This window comes from Myotis brandtii, unplaced genomic scaffold (genome assembly GCF_000412655.1).
Source record: "Myotis brandtii unplaced genomic scaffold, ASM41265v1 scaffold464, whole genome shotgun sequence".
NCBI classification, from domain to species: Eukaryota; Metazoa; Chordata; class Mammalia; order Chiroptera; family Vespertilionidae; genus Myotis; species Myotis brandtii.
In genome coordinates this window covers 732,271-754,375 of record NW_005367743.1, presented here as the reverse complement: position 1 = coordinate 754,375, position 22,105 = coordinate 732,271, and the positions used below count along the sequence as shown (strand labels likewise).

Genomic DNA, 22,105 nt, shown 5'->3' with positions numbered 1-22,105 from the left:
TTTTTTACTTCAAAATAAGATATGTGCAGTGTGCATAGGAATTTGTTCATAGTTTTTTTTTAAACCATAGTCCGGCCCTCCAACGGTCTGAGGGACAGTGAACTGGCCCCCTGTTTAAAAAGTTTGAGGACCCCTGTTCTAGAGGATGAAAAAACCATTAGCTTAAGTGCTTTGTGTATCTTCCTTCACCTTGAACCCTCTTTCACCGCCTTGGCATTGACCCAAGCTGGGGGCTGGGCCGCAAGGGGACTAACCTCGCTGGATCGGAGGACTCCAAAGAATGGGTAGAGGAAGGCAGGCACCAGGGCTGCAGCTCCGAGAGGCACGGCCTCAGACACCCAGTACACAGCGGTCACGATCAGCACGTACGCACATGAAGCCTCCTGGAAGGGGAAGAAAGTGGGTGGTCAGTCACAGGGACAGCCACTGGCACTGAGGATCCAGAGGAGACCCAGGGCAGAGGCAGCAGGCACCCAGACTCAGACGTGGGTGCTGGGGGACAGCCCTGGCAGGGGAATGTGGTGGAAACGTGTGGGACCCGTACATTGGTGTGTGAAGTAATGGCTGCTCCTCAGGTGAACAGACACCTGCCATGAGGTTTGCATTGGCCTCCAACAGGGTGGCTATCAGGCTGTTAGGACATTGTAGCTCTGCTGGTTCCTGAAACTGTGGGGTCAGGGCCCAAACCAACTGCAGTGTTCAGAGCTGAGGTCATGTATGTAAAGGTGGAGCTCCCAGAAGGATATTTTGATGTCAAGTTGATCGGACACTAGAGGTTCTTGGGGTAGCTGAAAGTAGGGATCAATCTGTGTGATGGGTTCACATGAGAGCTCCGACACTGTCGCATTTGGGGCCAGCTAATTCCTTGCCCTGGGGGCTGTCCTGTGCATGGTAAGATGTTTAGCAGGATCCTTGGCCTCCACCCACTAGGTGTCAGTAGCACCTCCCCCAAAAGTCTCTAGACATTGCCAAGTGTCCCTTGGGGAGAAAAGGGGAATCAGTGTCTTAAGTGTCTGGTTCTCATTGCTCTGGGACTCCATTCCACCTGCTGGACGCAGGAGGAAGCATTCTTTTGATAAAGGAAATAAAGAGTGCTAGGACCTGGCAGGGAAGGCCTGGAAATGTACCAGTTTCCCCAGCCCACTCACTTTGCTGCTTGCAAAGAATTAATTAATGCAACATTCTTGTAAAAAAAATTAAGCCTTCCTTCATTTTGGCCTCCAGTAATGCTGGCTTCCTGAAATGGTTAATGATCATTGGCTTGCTGTTGGGAGAGGTCACTATCCAAGGGTCTTAACAATGGACTCGGGGCGGGGTGGGGGAGGGAGGCGCTGTGTAAAAGATCCAAGCTGACCGTGGGTTCCTCAAATTATACATCGTTTTAAACCATCTGGGCTCAGGTCTGACCTGCCCTGAAGCTGGCTGGTGATCAAGGAACCTGACAATCTTGTTCTATTTCTCCTTTGGGTTCAGAACAAGTGTCTCACACTCTTGCATAAAAGTTTCAAAAGGTCGCCGTGATCAGTGAAGGTCGCCAGGAGGGATGAACCCCGCTTGGCTGGATGGGCCCTTGCTCCCTCTAATATGCAAGGATTGTGGGGTTGGGGCTTGGGAAATGGGCACTAACCCCAACAATTGTTGACTGTAGCTCCCACTGAGAATTCCTCCGGGGCCAAAAGATCACAGAGAAGTTAAAATTTTTTGGAAGTGCTGATAAGACAACAGAATCACTAGTGGAAAAATAAAAAGGCTCCATTTGGAAAAGAATGCAATTTAGAGAAATACCTCCTTTGTTGTAGATATAAAACTACCCAAGGGAGATCAAAGCCCTTTAGCTCACTGAAGGCCACTTATTCCCAACCTTTGCCTGGGAAGGAGACAACATGGCAGCTCTTAACTCCAGTTGAAGATAAAGGGGACAGACCATCCCTCACTGAGAAATGCTTATTCCTTCCTGAGAACCTTCAGTCTTTCTTGTCCTGGTCGTTTCAGGGCCACAAGTTCAGCGAGGGGAGAAGGGAGACAGACAGACTGAAAATGAGAGACAGAAACTTTCCTTGTTACCAGGCACCTTTTTGCTTTGAATTATGAGAATTTGTGTAAGCCAAGGTAAACTTTTTGATTGTAACTGTTTGTTAAGAATTAGAATAGGTTACTGGAGGGAGTCACCAAGCCACCTTCACCCAGCAGTGTTAAGAACAGGTTAGCCTGGGTGGTGTGGTTCAGTGGTTGAGCATCGACCTATGAACCAGGAGGTCGTGGTTCCATTCCAGGTCAGGGCACATGCCCAGGTTGCAGGTTCGATCCCCAGTAGGGGGCATACAGGAGGCAGCCAATCGATGATTCTCATCGATATTTCTACCTCTCTCCTTTCCTCTCTCTAAAATCAATATTTAAAAAGAACAGGATAAAGTACCATCACTGTCACCTGGACTTTCCTTAGAGCAGACGAAAAACCAAGAGACCACCTTCAGAGGGCCTATCCATATATTCCTCACTCAGTCCACCCATGGAATTTAATACATAGACTTCCTTTTGCCCCTTCTCAACCTCCTCAGAATTCAATAGTGAGCTTATATTCAGTCACCCCAAAATACCCTGTGAAGTTTGATTACAGAGGTCCGGTGTCCCCACATCTGGCCCGTAAATGGTAGGTGGCTCAATGTTGGCCGAACTGAATTGGGCCCCTTTGTTGGCCGACAGCTCTCTGTTATCTACCAGAGAAAACGTTCTAAGAATTCCAGGCCTCTTATCACTGCCACTGGCCGGCAGGCGTGTAGGGCATGGCAAGTATTCAGGCTGTCTTTAAGAGAAAGTGTTGTCATTTGCGGGTTTTTTTTGCTCCTGTTTACAAAGAAGGGGGAGAGTTCAAAGTGGCATTCCCCCATATCAGACGTTTCCTATTCTGCTACCCCCCTCATGGTTGTCTTTGCTCCTTTTTCATGCAGTGATATCTACCACCCCAGTGACATCCCATCCAAAGCTCACTGGAAGGGGCTTGTGGTCTATGTATTTGCTGTCATAGTGATGGGGAAGCCTTTTTGAAATCTACCTTGGGAGTTGGGTGTAACATTTATCTCCCCACCCTTAGTTATGTAACCCCTGTCTTGTACCCTCCTCTTCTATAACATGGTAAACTGAGTCTGGGCTCTGGTTTTAGAGAGTTGGACAGGAAAAAGGGAGAAGGTCATTCTAACCCTTCCTAAAATGTAGCTTGTCACTTTGAAGAACCATCAGAACCACAGGCGAGTGGCTGCTATCCAGGCCACTTCTCTTGGCTCCAGCCCCGAGCAAACAAGTCCATTTAGGAATCTTAAGGACTAAATATCAGAATCTAAAAATTGGGTGCAAGGTAGGAAGGATGGTGACCTCAAGGTGCTTTTCCGTCATCGTAGAGGAAGAGGAGCAGGGCCCTTGTTGACACTGTGACACACAGAGAAGTCATCTTTGCAGGCCACGCTGGGGTGGTGGCCAGCAGGCTGCATCCAGCTCTCAGGGCATCAGTACCAGGCTCCATCTAGCTGTTCCGAGGGCGATGGGGTTGACACATCTGCCTTCCTCTAACCAGGTGAACTGGCTGGGACGCTCAGAGGAAGGGTATTTCTATTTTCTTAAGGCACTGGTCCTTAACTGGGGGCGATGTTGCCTCCCAGGGGATATTTGGTAGTATCTGGAAGCACTATTGGATGTCATAGTGGGGGGCGGGCAGTGTTTGTGATTGGCAACTAATTGGATGCTGCTAATCACCCTACAATGCACAGGACAGCTCCACCCCCGCCCCCCCAATGTCACTATTGTGGCTGTTGAGAACCCTGTCCCAACCAAAGGAGAAACTCAATCTGAAAAAAGGGCCAAGTCAAGAAAGGGCATGTCTATTAGTCTAAGTCCAGCTTTAAAAACATCTCTGCAAAAATTATTTCTAGACCCACACAGAGCAGAGCTCATCTGTCCTTCCGTCTCTCCCCACACTACCCCGTTCCCCCTCAAATGTATAGCTTATTTTGCCTACTTCAATAATTTATTATTTTTCTTTTTGTGGGTACTTCTTACTAGTCATTGGTAACTAAGAAGCTCAAAGACGGGGTGTCAGGATGAAATGTGGGGAGCACTGCATCCTACAGTGAGTTCCCCAAGGATGGGGCTGACTTCAGGGGACCCAAGGGGTGCTGCTGTGGGGAAGAAGAGGGCAATGAGTCTCTGGTTAATATCCCCTTAAACCCATTTGATGTTGAGTAAACAAACAGATGTAAAAAGAAAGGGAACATCAGCTCACTTGGACAGAGCCCAGAGGTGACTGGCGGACAGGCCAGGAGAGCTGTCAGCAGTCATCTCCGCGTGCTGATCCCAGCCCCGTTTCAATCAGCGTCTCCCTGGCACTCTGGGGCCCTTATTCCACTAAAGATTTATGCCAGGTTGTTATTAAGAAGAAACATCTTAATCCCCTTTATTGAACTCCATGGCTTAATCTTGGTTACCAAGTGACTCAGGAAGCTGCGTGGAGGGTGCGCTTCCCTCCCACAGACACGATTAACCTCTCGGCTTATTTTCCAGAAAGTCTCAGGGGTATTGGTATGGGGGGGGGAGGGTAAAGTCACTGAGGGGAGGAGGAGGAAGAGAAGAGGGGAAGAGGAAGAGGGAGAGGAGGGGGCAGGAGGGGAGGGCAAGGAAGGGAAGGGAGTCAAGCAATGGTCTGAGAAGCAAGCCAAGTGCAGAGCCAAAGCTGTGGTTCCTCTGCTCCCACAAACGGTCAAAAACTAGGTCATGGTCTAGAGGTGGGGGCTCTTGTTTCTTTTTTATCGTGTCATTTGATAGTTCTCCTTCAGGAACACAGAGAAGAAAACACAGAGGTTACAAACAATGAAAGGGGGTGGCAGGGGACCAGGGCAAGATGCTGAGCTCTGCTTTCAATTCAAAGTTCAAAGGGAACTTTGGAGATGAAATGACAAATCCTCCCCACCCCCTCCTCAGTGTCATCCAGGGGAGGCCTTCCTGCATCCCGGCTGCTCTCCCGTACAGATGGTCCCATGCGAGTCCTGACAGCCACTGGGCGAGGTGTCCGTATCAGCACATGGGCCCGCCCGAGTCAGGAAGGCCACTGACTTGTGACACATCAGCCCCCTCAGCTGCCCCTCCTCTAACCTCACTCCTGGCTGGGGCGCGGGGAAGGGGGACTGGGAATGAGATAGGGGGCCGGCCATGGCAGTTCTTAGGAAGAAAGTATTCCAGCCTCCTCCAGGAAAACACTCCCATTTCTTCAAACCATCAACAAAACACCTCGAGGAGCTGCCTAAGCCCCCTTCCCTCCACCCCCTCCCCTGCCTGACCCCCTCCTGACCCCGTGGACCGAGGTACTCACGCTGCTGGGGTGGAGCATGGGCAGGGGCAGCAGCAGCAGCGGCACCAGGATGGACAGCAGCAGTTTCCTCGCCCCGAGCAGGCCCTTCAGCAGACCCATCCCGGACCTGTGCTCGCTCCCTCGGAGCCCGCCGGGCCGGCCAGAAAAATGCCTTCGCTTCTCCAGGTGCGCGTGGTCCAGAAGACTTCGTACACCTCTCGGCTTCCCAGAGTCCTGTGTCGTCGTGGGGCAGAACAGGAGGCAGTTACAGCCCCTGCTGGCACAGAGGCTGGGCTCCTCGCTCCTGTTTTAGGTGGGATTGGCGAGCATGGTTTCATGCCCAGCCAAAAGGAACCGGGAAGGGATGGTAACCCGAGGCATAGTGGGCTCCCTCTTCGCTGCGTTAGTAATAGAGTAACTGCATTCTAGGGCCAGCAAAGGTCCCCTTAATCAATCAAAATTCCACCTCTTCGGTAGCTGATTGGCCTTGAAGAAGTCATTGAAAGGCTTAAAGATACCAAGAGGACACCGTGCCCTCCATCATTGTCTTCCTCTGTGGCCTCTTTTGGGCAGTGCCAGTTTCACTTCATACCTGTGCTCCTTCACTGGACCCCTTCTTCCCTTAAAAAAACACAAAAAAAACCTAGTACCCCCTTTCCTTAAATCAGGCCCCCCGCAAGTTTGTCAGCAGAGGATGCAGACTTCAGATGGGGCTGGGCTTCTTTCCTGGGACCTGGCACCTTAACTGGGTTCAAATGTCTTTCCTTCAAATTGATTTCCCACTTATGATTTGCCTTGAGCCCAGGGCCTCTGGAGCAGGAAAAAAAAAAAAAGTCCCCAGACATTCCAAGTTGTCACGGGACAAAATCTTGCTGGAGGCCCACCTTCACTTCCATTCACCTATGGGAAGCCAGGCAGAGGCAGTAGCCCCGCCCATTCCCACAGCCAATCAGCGCGGCCAAAAGAAGGAGTCAGGCTCCGTTCCGAAGGCCCTTCTTGATTGGACCCAGCAGGGGCCTGCTGATTCTGCAGAACTTAGGCAACTTGCAAAGCTTATTTTTGTTTCTCAAACATCCTAGGGGCTGGAGTGAGGACCATCATTGGAAACCTAATCCCGCTTCCCCAGGCACTGCTCTGTCGTAGGGGACTCTGGGACACAGACCTTGCTCTGGGAGGGCCACTGCTCACTAGGCCTTCGGAGGAGGATGTGTCTAGGGGCAGGGAGAAAAGAAAAGATTAATTCTGGAGACATTTGCCCCAGAGTGCACAGTATTAACCCTTCCAGACTTCCCTGGTGGCAAAGCACGTTTGATAACGTGTCCGAGTCAGCAGAGGTGTCAGCCTGTAAGAACGCCCAGACCTTTTTAGGGAGAATGGGAAGGATAGCTGCCTATCTGGAAAAGTCTAGATGCCAGTCTCACCTCAGAGGCACTTGGTGCCCAGACGTCAGTGGTCTTTCTGGCCTGAGTAGGTGCTCAAATGCCCTTCTCTGAGGCTTTTTACCAAAGAAGAAGCAGAAGGCGTCCTTTGGCTGGGCTGCGCAGAGAGGGGAGGACAGGGGAGAAGTTGTCAAGTTCAGGGACAGGGCCTTTGCAGCAGGTGGACTCTGGACTTTCGCTGCTTACAGATCAGGAGAAGCTGTTAGCCTTTCTCAGAAACGACATGTGGATTTGGGGCAAGGGAGGAAGGAAAGAAAGAAAACCCAAACGTTCTGTAACTGGTGGTTCTCGGCAGCATTGCCTTGATCTGAGAGACGCTGAGCAGAGTCAGGGGCTATGAAACCCACGTTCTCATGAATTCGTGGAATGTAAGGAATGGCGTCCCAAGATCTATAGCTCGACCAGTTGGAAATGGTCCCCAGGCTAAAGTTAAAGTGACTGGAAAACTGACTCCAGAAAACCAGTTCTTCTTGACTTCTAAGGCAGGTGCAACCCTGGACAGCCTAGGCCCCCTGAGAAATTATCTTTTTGTTACAGGATGGGCTGTGATGGCTTATCTCTTTAAATGCCTGTTAAAGACTGTGGTATTTACTACATTTGAACTTTCTTTTTTTGTGATGATTTTGAAACTCAGCATGGACAGTGCCACACGTGTGATGTTTGGTGGCAAATATTAAAGAGACTGGATGATAATAAATAGCTGTGGAAATCAACATTGCTGTTAACCCCCCGAACCGCTTCAAATTTCTGGCTGAGATAATCTGAGATAACAAAGATTCCACTGAGCCTAATAACTCCATCATGACTTATTTATTACACCATAGTGAATATTTGTTAAATAAAATTAGGTAAGGTGAGTGACACAGTAAGACCAGTAGTTCTTCAGAACTCAAGCCACTTTTTCAGTCGCAGAAAGCATTTTCCAGAATACAACACTTAAGAAATGTAAGATAAATACCACTTATATGAGGTATTGAAAGTAGTCAAACTCTTAGAAACAAAACGTGGAATGGTAGTCGCCAGGGGCTGGGGGGGACAGGAAAAGGGAAGTTATTGTTCCATAGATACCATTTTTTCAGGATGAAAAAGTTCGAGAGATCTGTCACAGAACAATGTGCATATAGTTAATTTTTAACATCTCCCTACAGTTAAAAATGGTTCGGATGGTTAATTTGTGTTGTGGTTTTTTGTCTTTATTTACTATAATAAAAAAAAAAGTAAGACATCAAAGAGGGTTAGAAAAGTAAGGGGTGCCATGTAAAGTCATTTAACAAGCATTTGATCTTAGATCAGTTTACCTGTGGAAATACCTTCTGACTGGCCGCTTATGTGATTCTCTTTCAGCTAGAATCAAGGGGAGGCGAGAGAGCAATGACAGCACATAGACATTTTGCAAAGTCTCTTGAGTGGCACCAGAGGTAGCCGTGAGGATGCCAACTATGGAGGAAACTTCCAGAATTTCTAGATCCTCAAATTTCCACTACAAACATCACACCCCAAACTGTTCCGTTTACGAGTAAATGTGACACATTGTGACTCAGTTGTGACTGTGGTGTGTACAGTGTGGCATTAATGAGGCAAATGGAAGATTCCGTTTCTGTCCAGTCTTCTACTTTCTTGTGCATTGGGCAGAGAGACGGGTTTTGGGGTGGCGGTCACGAGTGTAACATTTGATTTTGGATGTAAATGAAGTCATGGTTATAAAATTTTCTGTGGGTAAACAACTAATTTGTATTCAGACTAAAATAATGTTGAAGTATCTAGTTACTGAAAATGGAATATTTACTTGTCTTTAAAAAAGCTCATGACTTTTCTTTTTCTATTTTTTTCGGTCCTGTATTGCCACACAAACATGGACCCGAATTCATGAATACAGAAGTGCCTTTACTATTTTGTTACAGGGTGAACGAACCACCACTGATTGCTCTCCCTGGTCTGGGAATCATCCTCCCACTCACGGACCCCCGACTTGGAGCAGCCGTGCAGAGCATGACAGGGTAACCAGGGGACCACCGGTGGGTCTTTCCAGCTGGTGCCTGAAAGCTCCCAGACCCCCTTCCGATGGAGTGGCGTCCCAGCATAGGATGCAAGACTGGTGGTCAGGGTAGTTATTGTACAGTGTCTAGCGGCTGAGGCCTCTACTAACCCCCTTCAAATCTCACATCAAGGAGAAGTACAGTGAAGGTATATTGTGAGGCTAACCTGCCTGTGGGCAGTCCCACCCCTGTCTCTACTTTGATCTTTGTTTTCATCAGACAGTGATAATCAAAGGAGGCCGAAAGCCAGGGTGCTCAGGGTACGATACGGGCGGCCGAGATAGTGTGCAAATGTCAACCCCAGGGCACCTGGAGCGGCTCCAAGAAATGGGGGCAAAGAGAATCAGAATCAAGCCCAAGAGAGAGCTGCAGAGACACAAACTAAACTTAAAAAAGAGACCAGCAGAGCATGTGAAAGAGAACTGATAATATTAGGAAGAGGAAACATGAACAAAAAAGCATTTGTCCTCAGTGTGCATTTGAGGGCGGTAAATGAGCAGTGCCATCAGAGAACAAGAAGGAGGGGGCGTGGGTTATTATCTTCTGCGTCTGAGACCATCAGGATGCAAAGCTATGTTTTTCTCTGGTACCTTCTTCCTGCATTCTAGTACTTCTCCAAAAAGATCACGCAGCTCGGGCTGCTAGGCAAAGCGCACGTATTCAACGATTTTAAAGAAGTCCAGACCAGCTTTTGTGATCATCAAATGACAATTGTTAAATACCCATTTCAAAATCAAATTTAGCCCAACGAATCCTCACTCATTCAAAGATCAGACTGCTTGGACATTAGCCTCCAGGACCAGGCTGTAAACCTGGGGGGCGGGGGGGGAGGGGGCAGAGCGATCTCTGAGCCAGTGGGGACTCTTTACTGGAACCCAGGCGCTTCGCTCAGCAGAGGCCTTCATCTAGTAACTCTTAGCGCAGACGTATAACAAGCCTAGCCATCCGATTTTTAGTGGCTGTAAGCTACGAAAGAACAAAATGCAAAAAGCAAGTGATGTTGGTCACAGAGAAAAGCGCACTCTTCTGGCCTGACAGCGAGGAAGGCAGCAGAAGAGCTCACCCCGAGACAGAATTAGCCAAGCCTGGGACCTGCCGGGCTGGCACAAGAGTCCAGCAGACCTCGCGGGTCCCCGTGCACTGTCTCACAGTTAGACAAATGACTGGAAATGTCAGGAGTCGAAGAACCTTAGAGATTAAGTTATCCAACTCCTTCCTTCGGATGTTTCAGAGCTACTAAATAAAAGCTTAAGGCATTCCATCTGCGTAGTTTCAAAAGATATCAAGTCAGTATCGCTAACATGAAAAACTGGCCTTGAAAGGGTAAAATTCTGTCATCTGAAAATCAGTTGTATTTGGAGCACCGAGTCTCTGATGATGCTAAGTAATCTGAGTTAGGACAGAAAGGCGAGGCCGCGGGTGCCCCCTCTTTGCTAGCAGGACCTCTCTGCATTAGCTTGGCTTCCCTGTTCAGAAGACAAGGTGTTGCCTGTTTGTAGTAGACCAGCCCTCACATAAGAAGAGTCAAGACATACAGGTCAGACAATTACCAGTTTTCTAACTCATTCTTCTCGGCGACTTTTAGAAAAATTGAAGAGTCTATCCTTGGCTAACAAAGTACTTATTTGGCTGTCGCTCTAGCTTTGTTGTATCTTACTACAGAGACTTCAGAAAATGTGCATTTAACCCAGCACCCTGATCTCTTAGGACCAAAGAACTCTGTCCCCCATTTCCCACCATGCTCAAACCTCTATGATGTCTCCTCCAGCTCTGTCCTCCCTCGTGGGGGTTTGTGGCAGTCACTCAGGGTGGAAGCAGCTCTTAGACTCTGCATGTCACCAGGCAAACCGTTCGGCCTCTGGAGGCATCTTGAATGACCACTCCAGCCCTTTCTTCCGGCCCAGGTCACCTTATGACATGAATCAGATGCGCCTGTCAGGAAGCTACCACGGGGAAAGAGCATGGGGCTGAATTATTTTATCTCTGCTACTCTGAGCTGGTGGCATGTGTTTTGCTGCTGGCCTCTATAAATGGTGTAGAGAATGAAGAATTTCTGGATTACTGTGTGTGCGGGGCCCTGCTCCGAGGTCCTGGTGTGGGCCTGCCTCTCAGGCAGACACTCTGGAGCCTGAGGACCGCATCAGGTCATGCCTCAGGGCCTGGAAAAGGCTGAGGAGGGCCTGGGCCCAGATGTCCTTCTGATGCCCTTGGGACAGGGCTGTGCGGTAGGCCGCATAGGCCAGGGTCAGCGCTGTCCTTTCAAAGTCCTCTTTCTTCAGGACGCCGGGGAGGCTGGCGAGGCTGGCGCTGAGCCTTCGGATGTCCGGGATGCGCTTGGGGATCACATCATTGCAGACGGTGCGGAAGTCAGAGGCCTTCCTTAGGGAGGCGAGCTCCTCGTCCTTGATGGAGATCTGCAGGTCGGGGCTGATGTCCAGCTCAGCTAGCAGGAACTGGTGAGACATGAGGTATGGAAACACATGAAGCATTGGGCATTGTGGAGGACACCACTGTTTTCGTCCTCACCTGCCTTCCTTGGGGGAGGCCGCTGTGGAAAGAGCTTTGGAATCCAGGAGACCTGGGTTCCAGTTCTGACATTCCCACCGACTTGGGTGACTCACTGCACGTCCCTGAGCCTCACTTTCCTCCTCTGTGAAATGGTTAGTAGCAAAAATACTCTACAGGGCTGTTGTGGGAAGTAAATAAGACAATTATGGACACCCTGGTACAAACATTGTCCCTGGTACAAAGCCACTATTTAATGACTATTTATTATTTTTGGTGTCCCAGATTAACCCATTCTTCCCTTTCTCCCACCCACTGAAGATTTTCTAAATCATGAACTATTTCAGATAATTTTAAATCAGAAGCTGGGGATTGAAGGACGCAGAGAACTGTGCTAGGACTTAAGTGGGACACAGAGGTTTGTCCTCACTTCTCACCCGTTCTTTAAGAGTGGGGGTGGGGTCTGCCGCATGCATCCCTTGCTCAGTGCTGGGCTCACATCAGGACCCAGTAAACACCTCTTGGACTTGGGGTTCTAACTTGTGTCTGCTTCCAGCTTCCCCCGCTCCATCCATCTCCACGCTCCTGTCTTTCTCAAAGGGACCTGTGATATGACTCCCACGTTCAGGACTCGGTGAAGGCTATGCATTTCCCAGTGAGTTCCCCGTGGTCAGACCTGCCTGCAGCAGGCGGTCTCTTTCTTAGCCGGAGAGTTCTGGAACATGGAGGATGCCAGAGGATGTCAAGGCAGGAGGGGAGTTTTGGAGATCACTGTATCCCTCATTTAACATTTGAGGAGATCCGGGCCCAGAGACATGGTGGCTGCTGCAAGGTCACATGGTTGATGAGTGGCAGGACCAGAACTAAAGCTCAGACCTTGAGCCTGGAATTTTATCACTGAATTGGATCAAGGGGCCTTGGGAAATTTACCCGTGGTTTGGAGAAGTGGGTCTGAGTGGTGGAGATAAGGGGCAGAGGAAGAGATCCTTTGGGGTGCCCAGATGGCCAGAGACTGGGCTGTCACAGTAGGCAGTTACCTAAGACAGGGCTCCACCAGACAAGCGGCTTGGCATTGCCTGAACCCTATGATGAGTCCTGCCTCCTGGCATTTGCTCGAGACTATTGACTCTGCTGCTAGGGTGCTGGGAGTGGCACCTGGGGCCCAACCTAAATCTCTAATTTTGCCCCCAGTGACCTCCTAATGCCACCTCTCCCTGTTTGGCATGTGGGAAAGGAGAGGAGATTCGAGGGATACCTTACTCTGGGATGGCCACGATTTGATGGCCCCACAAAGGAGTCCAGGCCAGTCCCTAAGGCAGCCAGGGCCACTCATTCTCAGGGGCTCAGGTCATTCCTCCAACAAACAGAAAAGTTGCAACGCCTTTGGGGTGATGTGGCCACTTGCGCCTCTGCCTACCTCGTAGAGCAGTTCTACTTCCTCCAGGGAGCTCTGCAGGACGGGGTTCAAGGGCATGGAGGACGATCTCTTTGGCCGATGGGCAGCAGGGAACAGCACGGCTGCAAGAAACAAAAGCAGAGGCTCCAGCAGCTGTGCACTTGGCCCTCCCCTCCGTAACCTTGAGGTCAGCCAGGCGGTCTTGAAAGTGACGGACTGGAAGCTGTGGTGGTCAATGAGCGGGAGAGATGACAGGCAGCTCTGATGTGTCCCGGAAGCTCCCAGGCATGTCAGATGTTCCTGTTTCAGACCAGTGATTTCCGACATGGCTGCTTATCAGAACCATCCCAGAAAGCTTGGGAAAATATAGGTGTCCCCAAAAATGTGTACACACACTCTGAATAATTACAAAGGCAGTGTTCATTAAAATACATTTCATTTTCAAAGTTGAGCTATCAGCTGTTAAAGTATGTATACATTTTTTGGACACCCTGTATGTAGTGTACAGGGGTGGGCAAAAGTAGGTTTATGATTGTTTGTGTGGAGAAAGACATGCAGGTCACGATGATTATTATTTATTTTTAAATAAACGTTTTATTTTTATTTATTTTAAAATATATTTTTATTGATTTCAGATAGGAAGGGAGAGGGAGAGATAAACACCAGTGATGAGAGAGAATCATTGATTGGCTGCCTCCTGCACGCCTCCTACTGGGGATCGAGACCACAACCAGGCATGTGCCCTTGACCGGAATCAAACCTGGGACACTTCAGTCCACAGGCCTGCACTCTATCCACTGAGCCAAACTGGCTAGGGCAGGTCATGATTATTGCAATAGCTTTTTTAACTCTGCGTTTCAAGTACTCACAACTGTAAACCTACTTTTGCCCACCCCTATATGTCAAGGGAACTTGTGTTAAAATCAAACAGAAATGAGCAAACAACAAACCCCTACACATGCAACAAATGAGTCCCCTAATAATACTGTTCTCTAATAGTAATGCACATTGTAGCATCTGATCAGTATGAAGTGCTGGTTTTTATTTAGTGAGAACATTTTTCATCAGAGGATCAGGCTTCTGGCTATTCCCCCGCCGTCTGAAGTACAGCTGCCAAGAATCTGGGCACAGGTGACAAAGGAAAGGAAGAGAGCTGCCCAAGACCCTGACAGGTGGCTCTAGGGGAGTGTGGAGCCTGGCTTAGGCTTCCTCCCAAGGATCCGCTGACTTAGAAATGCATTTGGGACAAAGTCAATGACTCACTAATGCCGTTTCTTTGTGGTTGCATTTGGAAACAGTAGCTGGAGGAAGATGGATGGGCTGCTACGGGTAGAGAGTAGGGAGAACTAGGACCTTATGAGGCCAAGTGAAGGAAGAGACAGAATGTTACAGAGCGTAGGAATAATCATTATACATTGCAGTTCTCTGGGTCGTATCAGGCCAGGAGCAGACAGCCATGCCTAACCCCACAGCCCCATGATTGCCAAGCCTGCTGCCAGCTGATAGAAAAAGGCACAGCTTCTTGCGCCTAAGGTAACTGGGACCAGGGTGATATGTCAAATATTAAATCACTAGTGGCCTGGTGCACAAAATTTGTGCAGGGGGTGGGGGTGTCCCTCAGCCCGGCCTGCACCCTCTCCAATATGGGATCCCTCAGGGGATGTCTGACTGCCTGTGGGATCGGTCCTAAACTGGCAGTCAGACATCCCTCTCGCAATCTGGGACTGCTGACTCCTAACCACTCACATGCCTAAATAGTGACATAATTAATACTATCAGTGATACAAACAAATAACAAAGATCATGAAGGTGGTAGTCATGGGAAGCCCAGTACTCTACAGTGTGCTACAGTCAACAGCCAAGTTCCTGCATCTCTTTCTAGGGTCAGGGGTTGTGAGGGACATACATTTAGATACTTTCCTTAACTATTATCTCTGTTTTCCTGCTTCAAAAGTCTGGGCACTCAATAATTACTGATTAGTAAACCTTGGGGGAAAGTAATATTATATGAAATATCCAGAATAGGCAAACTCATAAAGACAAAATTTAGAATAAAGGTAACTAGTGACTGAAGAGGGGGGAATGGGATGTTATTGTCTAACACAGTGGTTCTCAACCTTCTGGCCCTTTAAATACAGTTTCTCATGTTGTGACCCAACCATAAAATTATTTTCGTTGCTACTTCATAACTGTAATGTTGCTACTGTTATGAATCGTAATGTAAATATCTGATATGTAGGATGGTCTTAGGCAACTCCTGTGAAAGGGTCGTTCGACCACCAAAGGGGTCGCGAGCCACAGGTTGAGAACTGCTGGTATAGATAGAGGCCTGGTGCACAGGTGGGGGCCGGCTGGTTTGCCCTGAAGGGTGTCCCGGATCAGGATGGGGGTTCCCTTGGGGGGCAGGGCGGCCTGGATGAGGGGCCTGTGGTAGTTTTCAGGCTGGCCACGCCCCCACTGGGGTCCCCACTGGGAATGGTGCCAACCTGGGCGAGGGGCTGGGGCAGTTTGCAGGCCATCCATGCCCCCATGGGGTGAAGGTCCCCGCTGGGGGGCCATGGACAGCCTGGGTGAGGGGCTGAGGGCCATTTGCATGCCCCTCCCTCGGTGGCTGGCCCGGGTAACCCAAGCCTCCCACACGCTCAGGCTGGCTGCGTGGCCGCCGCCCACAGGCCCCTCCTTCCGCGGCTGGCCCAGGCGGGTGGGAAGCTTGGCTTCCTTTGTTGCCGGGGGTGAACCAAGCCTCCTGCCAGCTCTGGCTGGCTCCGTGGCCACCACCATCTTTGTCCGGCTAATTTGCATATCCCCTCCTGATTGGCTGTGGGTGTCACAGAGGTATGGTTAATTTACATATTTGTCTATTATTAGTGTAGATCAGTCAGATCCCCTTAATCTTAGATGACTCTTCTTTCTGCTGCAGTGTGCTGCCACCAAAATAACTATTCAAGCCCTGACTGGGCTCGAACCACCAACACAGCAATTAAAAACAAAACATAAATAATTGCATAGAGAGATTTTGGTTAAATTTCATATTACGGAAGATGCTCCCAAATGCATAAATGAGGAAGTAAGATTCTCTATATGGCTTGGTACCTTGAATCCAGGAGCAGTAAATGGACACATTGTACCACTTGAGGAGTTTATATCTGGGAAGCACTTAAAATAAATCATGTCATTTTAAAAAAAGAAAGAAAAAGGTACAGCTTTTCCAAGACACTGGATTGTGATCTCCCAGAAAACTGGGCAACTAACTGTAAAGAACCTGAGGCTCCGAGGTAAGTAGCGCCCCCTAAAGTTGGGCAAAGCATGCCAGCTCTGCATCTTGATACTGGTGTCCTGGGACCATCAAGAACGGGCCCACTGACATCCAGGGTACTGTGTTAAAGAAGGCAGGGGGCTGCATAAGCATCTTAGAAAAAAATTGATCTGAAGTAATAAAAATGAAACATCTTTGATATAAAGACATTTCCTGAAAAGCTCACTGGTAGGAATCTCCACTCCCTGGAAAGAGCTGGTTGGTGGAGTATTGCTGTAAGATTGCTTTCTCTGTACACATTTATTATCTATACCGCGAGTTCCTCTTGGGTTAGGATAAAGATGGTTGTAGGGTTCTGCCCCCAGCAGGTCCTGGCAAGCTTCCAGGCCGAGCGCTAGGCGCCGCTGTTGGCTGACGAAATCCATGCACTGGGGGAGCCTGACCAGCATGACCTCTGCTCCCTCAGACCGCTGTGGGAAGGAGCCATGACTGGAGCAGTATTTCCTAGCCTCGCATTTTAGCAGAATTTGTTCTCGTTGCCAGAAAACTGGCCATTTCCTCACAGAATCAGAGATTTAGGGCTTCGCCTCTGTTTGCTCACTGCCTCTGCCTGTAGTTTTAGGTGGAGCTCAGGAGAGTGAGGCAGCTCCTAGGCATTGGGTCCAAAACTTTGACCGCACATTAGCATCGAGCAAGGGCTTTAAAAACTACTGGTGCCGGCCCTCACTGGTTTGGCTCAGGGGATAGAGCGTCGGCCTGCGGTCTGAAAGGTTCCAGGTTCAATTCCAATCAAGGGCATGTACCTCGGTTGCAGGATCCTCCCCGGCCCCGCCAATCAATGTGTTTCTCTCACATCTCTATTTCTTTCTATCTTTCCCTCTCCCTTCCTCTCTCTCTAAAAATCAATGGAAAAATATCCTGGGGTGAGGATTAAAAAATAACAAAATACTGGTGCCCTGTCCCTGCTTCATAGGTTCTGATTTAGTCAAATGAGGGGGGAACTGGGACAGTAGATTTTTGGCAGCTTCCTAAAGGCTTCTAATGGCAGCCAAGGCTGAGAACCAGCAGGTGCTTGCCTGAGGCTGTATAGAAGGTGGTGCCTCGGCCGGATGGCCACTCTGAGGTGAGCCCAGTGGCTCTCAACCTTGACTGTACATTAGAATCACCCGGGAGTTTTTAAAAACTCAAATGCCACGGCCACCTCTCAGGCCCTTTCACGGGTGTCTCTGGGGTGGATGTAGGCATCAGGACTGTTTATGGCTCCCAGGTGATTATAACGGGCAGGCCGGGTTGATGACCATTGGGCTATCCGGATCCACAGCCAAGAACACGGCACCAAAATGCAAAGTTCACTCCCATCGGAGGCCTTGCAGGCTTATCTGAAGAGATGGAGGCAAAGTAGAGACACGGGAGGGCGTGTGCTCTGACTCTGCTTTCTCCTTGGTGGGAGATGACACCAGGACCAGAGCTGGTCCAAGACCAAGATGTGACCTGTTTCTGGGTGCTCCTCCGACGAAGGTGTGATGAACTGTCTTCTCCGGAAAGGATCTGAGAGCAACTTTACTTCTTTCATTCTTCTTCCAGCCTTTCTCTTACTGTGACATTAAAGGGATTGGTTGCCTTAAAACCATTCTCACCCGGCAGGTGAAGGGGACAGGAGGGGACGAGTGTCCCGGGCACGGAGCCTTTCTGCTGCCTGTCACAGACTCGGGGGCTGCCTCTGGGGAGGCTATTCACCGGCTAGACCTGCCTTTCTTCACTCATTCGTTTCCCTGGGACAGCAACACTCCAACATGCTCGCCCAGGGGCCCCTCATCCTCAAAGAGGTGGGAAGGAAATACCTCCTGATTCAAAGCGGAAGTTCATCATGGAAGCGTTGTTCTCATCGTTTCAAAAATAATGACAGAGTTTGGGAAAGATTGTGAGAAATAACTTCAGCCTCTAGACCAGCCAGGGGATGGACAATTGCTTCCAGAAGTGTGTGGGGAGCACAGGAATCTGAAAAGGGGGGGGTCCGCCCTCCTCCCACCTCCAGCCAGTGCCCCTGCCTCCTGCAGGCACCCCTGGCATTGCTGCAGCAGCTCTGACTGCGTATGGCAGGCAGAGGTGCAGTGAGCCGGAGGGGGGGAGGGGGAAAGGGGGGGAATCTCAGCGCCGCCCGGGCCTCCCTCCTCAGGAATGGGACAGGGTACCTTCCTCTCCACTGGACTCGCTGCAGGCTGTGTCTGCTCCATGTCCCAACATCCAGATACAACGTTAACCTCCAGTCACTCCAGGTGGTTTTGCCCATAAAGGGGAAGTCTGGACCCTGCCAGAATGTAAGTGGCAGAAACAAAGGCTGGCCAGCTCCCAGAGGTGTGCGTGTGAAGCTTTAAACTACACTCGCTCCCGCTTGGCGAGAAAAACAGCCCTGTCCCCAGGGCCTATCCGTGAGCCCGGCCGCACAGCGTGGTTCCTCCTCTGCCCTTGTGGTTCCTGCGTCCATCCTACACATCGCACATCTGCCGGCAACCGCCAGCTCCCGGGGGAGGAAACTTACGCTTCCTCCCCTGGACCTCAGTGACTGCGTGACTCGGTAGCTGGGCTCTGAGTGCAGGCTCAATGCCTATATTTTGGAATGATTTCTAAAAAACCCAGCTATTAAAGAAAAAAAGAAAGAAAGAAAGGCAACAACAGAACACAACATCCCTGGAGACTCTCCCATGCATGCTTTGCTGGGTTTGCTTCCTTTCCCTTCCGTCCCATCTCCCAAATTTATGGAGGTCATTTTAGGTTCGACTCCTCCTCACTGTCAGCTTTGGGGCAGCGCAGTCTTTGCAGGGCTGAGAGGAGGAGACCTGAGTGCTTCCCCAGCTGCCATCGGCAGGGACTTCTCCTCTGAGGGAGGAGAGAGAGGGGGCAGGCTGGGGAGACCAGGGACTGGCAGGAGGACCCGTGCCCACCTCTGCACCACTGAGCATCGAGCTTCGGGCAAGAAGACTGCTGGCACAGTTTTGTCACAATCACTGACTTTGTGTACTTTTTTAGTGTAAAACTGGGCCAGTTTGTTTCTTTCTTCTCCACTCAGTGCTCCCCACCCAGCCAGTCTTCAGCGATTTCTTCAGGATGTGATTGTGCCAGGAGGGCCATGCAGTGTGACCAGGGACACGAGGACTCCCAGCCTCCCCGCATGGCGTCTCCCGCACGGCTGGCCTTGGGGCGGGGGCTGTGAGCTCTCCCCGCCTCCTGCACGCCCTGCACAGCTGAGCCTCAGGGAGAAATTGAGTGGTTATGATTCTGTTGGACAGACCAGCACAGAACAAATGATTCACTCGCTGAAGGTCATGCCACATGCACTGAGTTAGTGCAGAAATTGGACCCAGACAGGCAGGAACCATGTGTCACAGCATGTTCTGTCCATGTCTTCTGTGGAAAGACACATTTGGACCTCAGACCGAAGTTGTTAAAATGTGGCGCTCGGACTAACAACAGCTCACGAGCCCACTGGGCGCCCATCAGCGTGCTTTGTGCTTTCCACGTGCACTGTGTGAGGTAAGTATTTCTATCCCGTGTAGAGAGAAGAAACTTGGAGGTTAAGAAACTTGTCCTAGGCCATCTGATTTGCTTGCTCTAGGGCTGCAATGAAAACCCAGATCTCACAGGCTCCAAAACCCACTCTCGCCAATAGGTGAACAATGCTATCTTTTTGTAGGCACGTTTGCCCAAAGACTGGGTGTTCCTCAGTTCTGAATAACTACAGGAAGGATAATGTTCATTGTGAATGAATGAATGGATATGGTCTGTAACATATTAAATGAAGCACACATATTAAAAAAATCTCTGACTCTGATTTATAATGTGCTATGCAAGGTCAAATGCCTACAGCCCTGTGATCACACTGACACATATCCTCACCTCCTCTGCCCCCTCTTTGCTCCCTTGCAATCACTTGGCATAAAGCACAACCCACCTCCTCACCTTTCCCACACCAGCACCGGTGCACCTGAATGTGTGTGTGGGGGGGAACACACCCATGGTCTCACTTGAAATTCATCGTTATTCTCGCACGGGCCCTGACATGCTTCCCGACCATTTCTCCCATTTCTCACTCCATTTCACTGTGACATAGACAATGATTTCACCCCATCTGCTTCCCCCTTAAACCAGTCACCTGCCTCTTGCCCAGATACCGAGTTCTCTTCTGTGACTGTGGGCACGCTGCTGTCTAGAGCAAACTTTCCCACGAGCGTGAAGTCTCCAAGAAATCTGTTGTTCACCTCTCCACCCTCCTCTCCTACATGGTTCCTTTTCCCTCTCCACTGGGTCTTTCACGTCAACATGAAAACGTGTTACTTCTTCTATTAAAAAAAAATCCTGCCTCGCTGTCTGCTCTTCCTCCCCACCCTCCTCTCAGATTGCAGAGTTCTGGCCTCATTGGGGCGTCTCCTCGTCTAGCCACCCTCACTTCCCTACTGACTTCCAGCTTATTATTTCCAGGCCAGACTTTTATATATGCAGCTGCCTACAGGAATCTCCTTTTGGACATGTTACAGTTCTCTCTCCTGATTCCCAGGCCAATCCTAGCCCCCAACACACACATGCACACACACACGCACAGGCACGCACGCACGCACGCACGCGCACACACACGCATACACGCACGGATCTCCTACTTCTCTGCCGTCTTTCCATCTCTCTCAGTTGCTCGGGCCCAACACCTGAGAGCCGTCCTTGACTTTTTCTTTCACATTTCGAATCTAACTAATCAGCGAGTCTTGTTGGCTCTACCTTCAAAATAGATTTGGAATCTGGCTACTTCTTGCCACATCCTTTCTAGCTCCCCGGTCCAAGCCTTGAGCACCTCTCCTACTGGTGCCTCTGCTTCCGTCCTTGGCTCCCGCCCTCATTCTGTTCTTAACGCAGCATCTAAAGTGGTTCTGTGCAAGCACAGGTCAGATGTCACTCCTCTGCCCAGAACCCTCGCTGGCTTCCCAAAGTTCTTCAAATGCCACCTGTGCTACATGATGTGGCTTCTCACTACGTCTGAGCTCATCTGCTACTCTCCCCGCTCATGCCCCCCAGCCACAGGCCTTCTCACTGCTCCTTGAGCCCCGCGGGCAGGCTTCTGCCACTGGCCTTTGCACTTCTGTTCCTTCTGCCTGGAACACCCATGTTTCCTTCAGGTCTTCAGTCACCGCCTCAGGGAGCCCTCCCTGACGACCTTATTTAAAATTATAATCCTGGATACCCTCTAACCTGCCCCTACGCTATTGCCATCTGACAAACCAGATGTTTTATTTCTATACGTGTCTGTTTTCCGTCACTAGAATGTCAGCTCTGCCAAGGCACGGGGTGTGTCCCTTTTGGTCACTGTCTTCCCAGTGCCTAGCATCCTGCCCATGACTGTTTGTTGAATGAATAAATGATCCCATAGAAACACATGAACGATCTTCGCCCCTAAACTCCATTCTTTCAAACCGAGTGCTTCACTAAGTCTTTCTCCTCCTAACAGCGTGATTTTAGAACTTATGCGCAGTTCCAGGTCCTGGCTAATTATCAGAGAGCAGATGTCATCCCCTGAAGCCCGTGCCCTGCCTTTACCTCCCAGGAGCCCCTGCTCTGGCCGGGGAGGAGCTGCTTTCCATGGTCCCAGGCAAGGCGGGCACGTCCCCATGCCTTAGCCCTCCAACCCCTCTTGCTCAGATGCATGGGCGAAGCTTCCCCAAAGGAAGGAGCCTGTTTTGACCTGGAGCCCGGCCTTCCCTTTGGCTCTTTATAATCTGGCCTAAAACCCGCCTCTTCCTCCCACCCCCAGAGGTTCAGGGTACCAGAGCCGCATCCAGGCGCCCGCGGGTCCCACGGAGCCGCACCCCGAGCTTGTGCCGCGCTTATTGGAAGGGATTCCAACTGCAGACCACTTCCCGCCAAACACAGCCACATTGTTAATGAATCAGTGGCAGCCGCATGGAAAAGGCGGTGGGTGTGGAAAGGAAAAGCTCTGGTTTATAAAAGATCTTGTGCCAGATCCTACTGATGTCATTTACTTTTTGCTCCCGGGCCAGCCCTTTAGAAACACAGCCATCTTCGGAGCGAGCCAGGCGCTGGGGCTGGGCCGGGCGCCGGGTGCAGCGGGAGCGCTTCTGCAAGGGCTTCTGGTGA

At 50.2% G+C, this 22,105-nt stretch overlaps 1 protein-coding gene across 3 annotated transcripts in view; it reads right to left on the bottom strand.

Annotated features, from left to right (window-relative positions):
- Positions 1 to 7,565: 7,565 nt before the first annotated feature.
- FAM180A (family with sequence similarity 180, member A) overlaps positions 7,566 to 22,105 on the bottom strand; it is a 17,872-nt gene continuing 3,332 nt past the window's right edge. Inside the window, exons 1-3 of one of the 3 annotated variants that reach the window (XM_014547163.1) lie at positions 21,775 to 22,099; positions 12,733 to 12,833; positions 7,566 to 11,263 (exon numbers count right to left, since the gene is read on the bottom strand). In XM_014547163.1, the coding sequence (XP_014402649.1) occupies positions 10,919 to 11,263; positions 12,733 to 12,833; positions 21,775 to 21,886 (558 nt within the window). In that variant the 5' untranslated portion in view covers positions 21,887 to 22,099 and the 3' untranslated portion in view covers positions 7,566 to 10,918. Of the gene's footprint in view, positions 11,264 to 12,732; positions 12,834 to 18,159; positions 20,238 to 21,774; positions 22,100 to 22,105 lie in introns of those variants that run through there. The other 2 variants (XM_005875603.2, XM_005875602.2) reach the window with 2 other exon arrangements.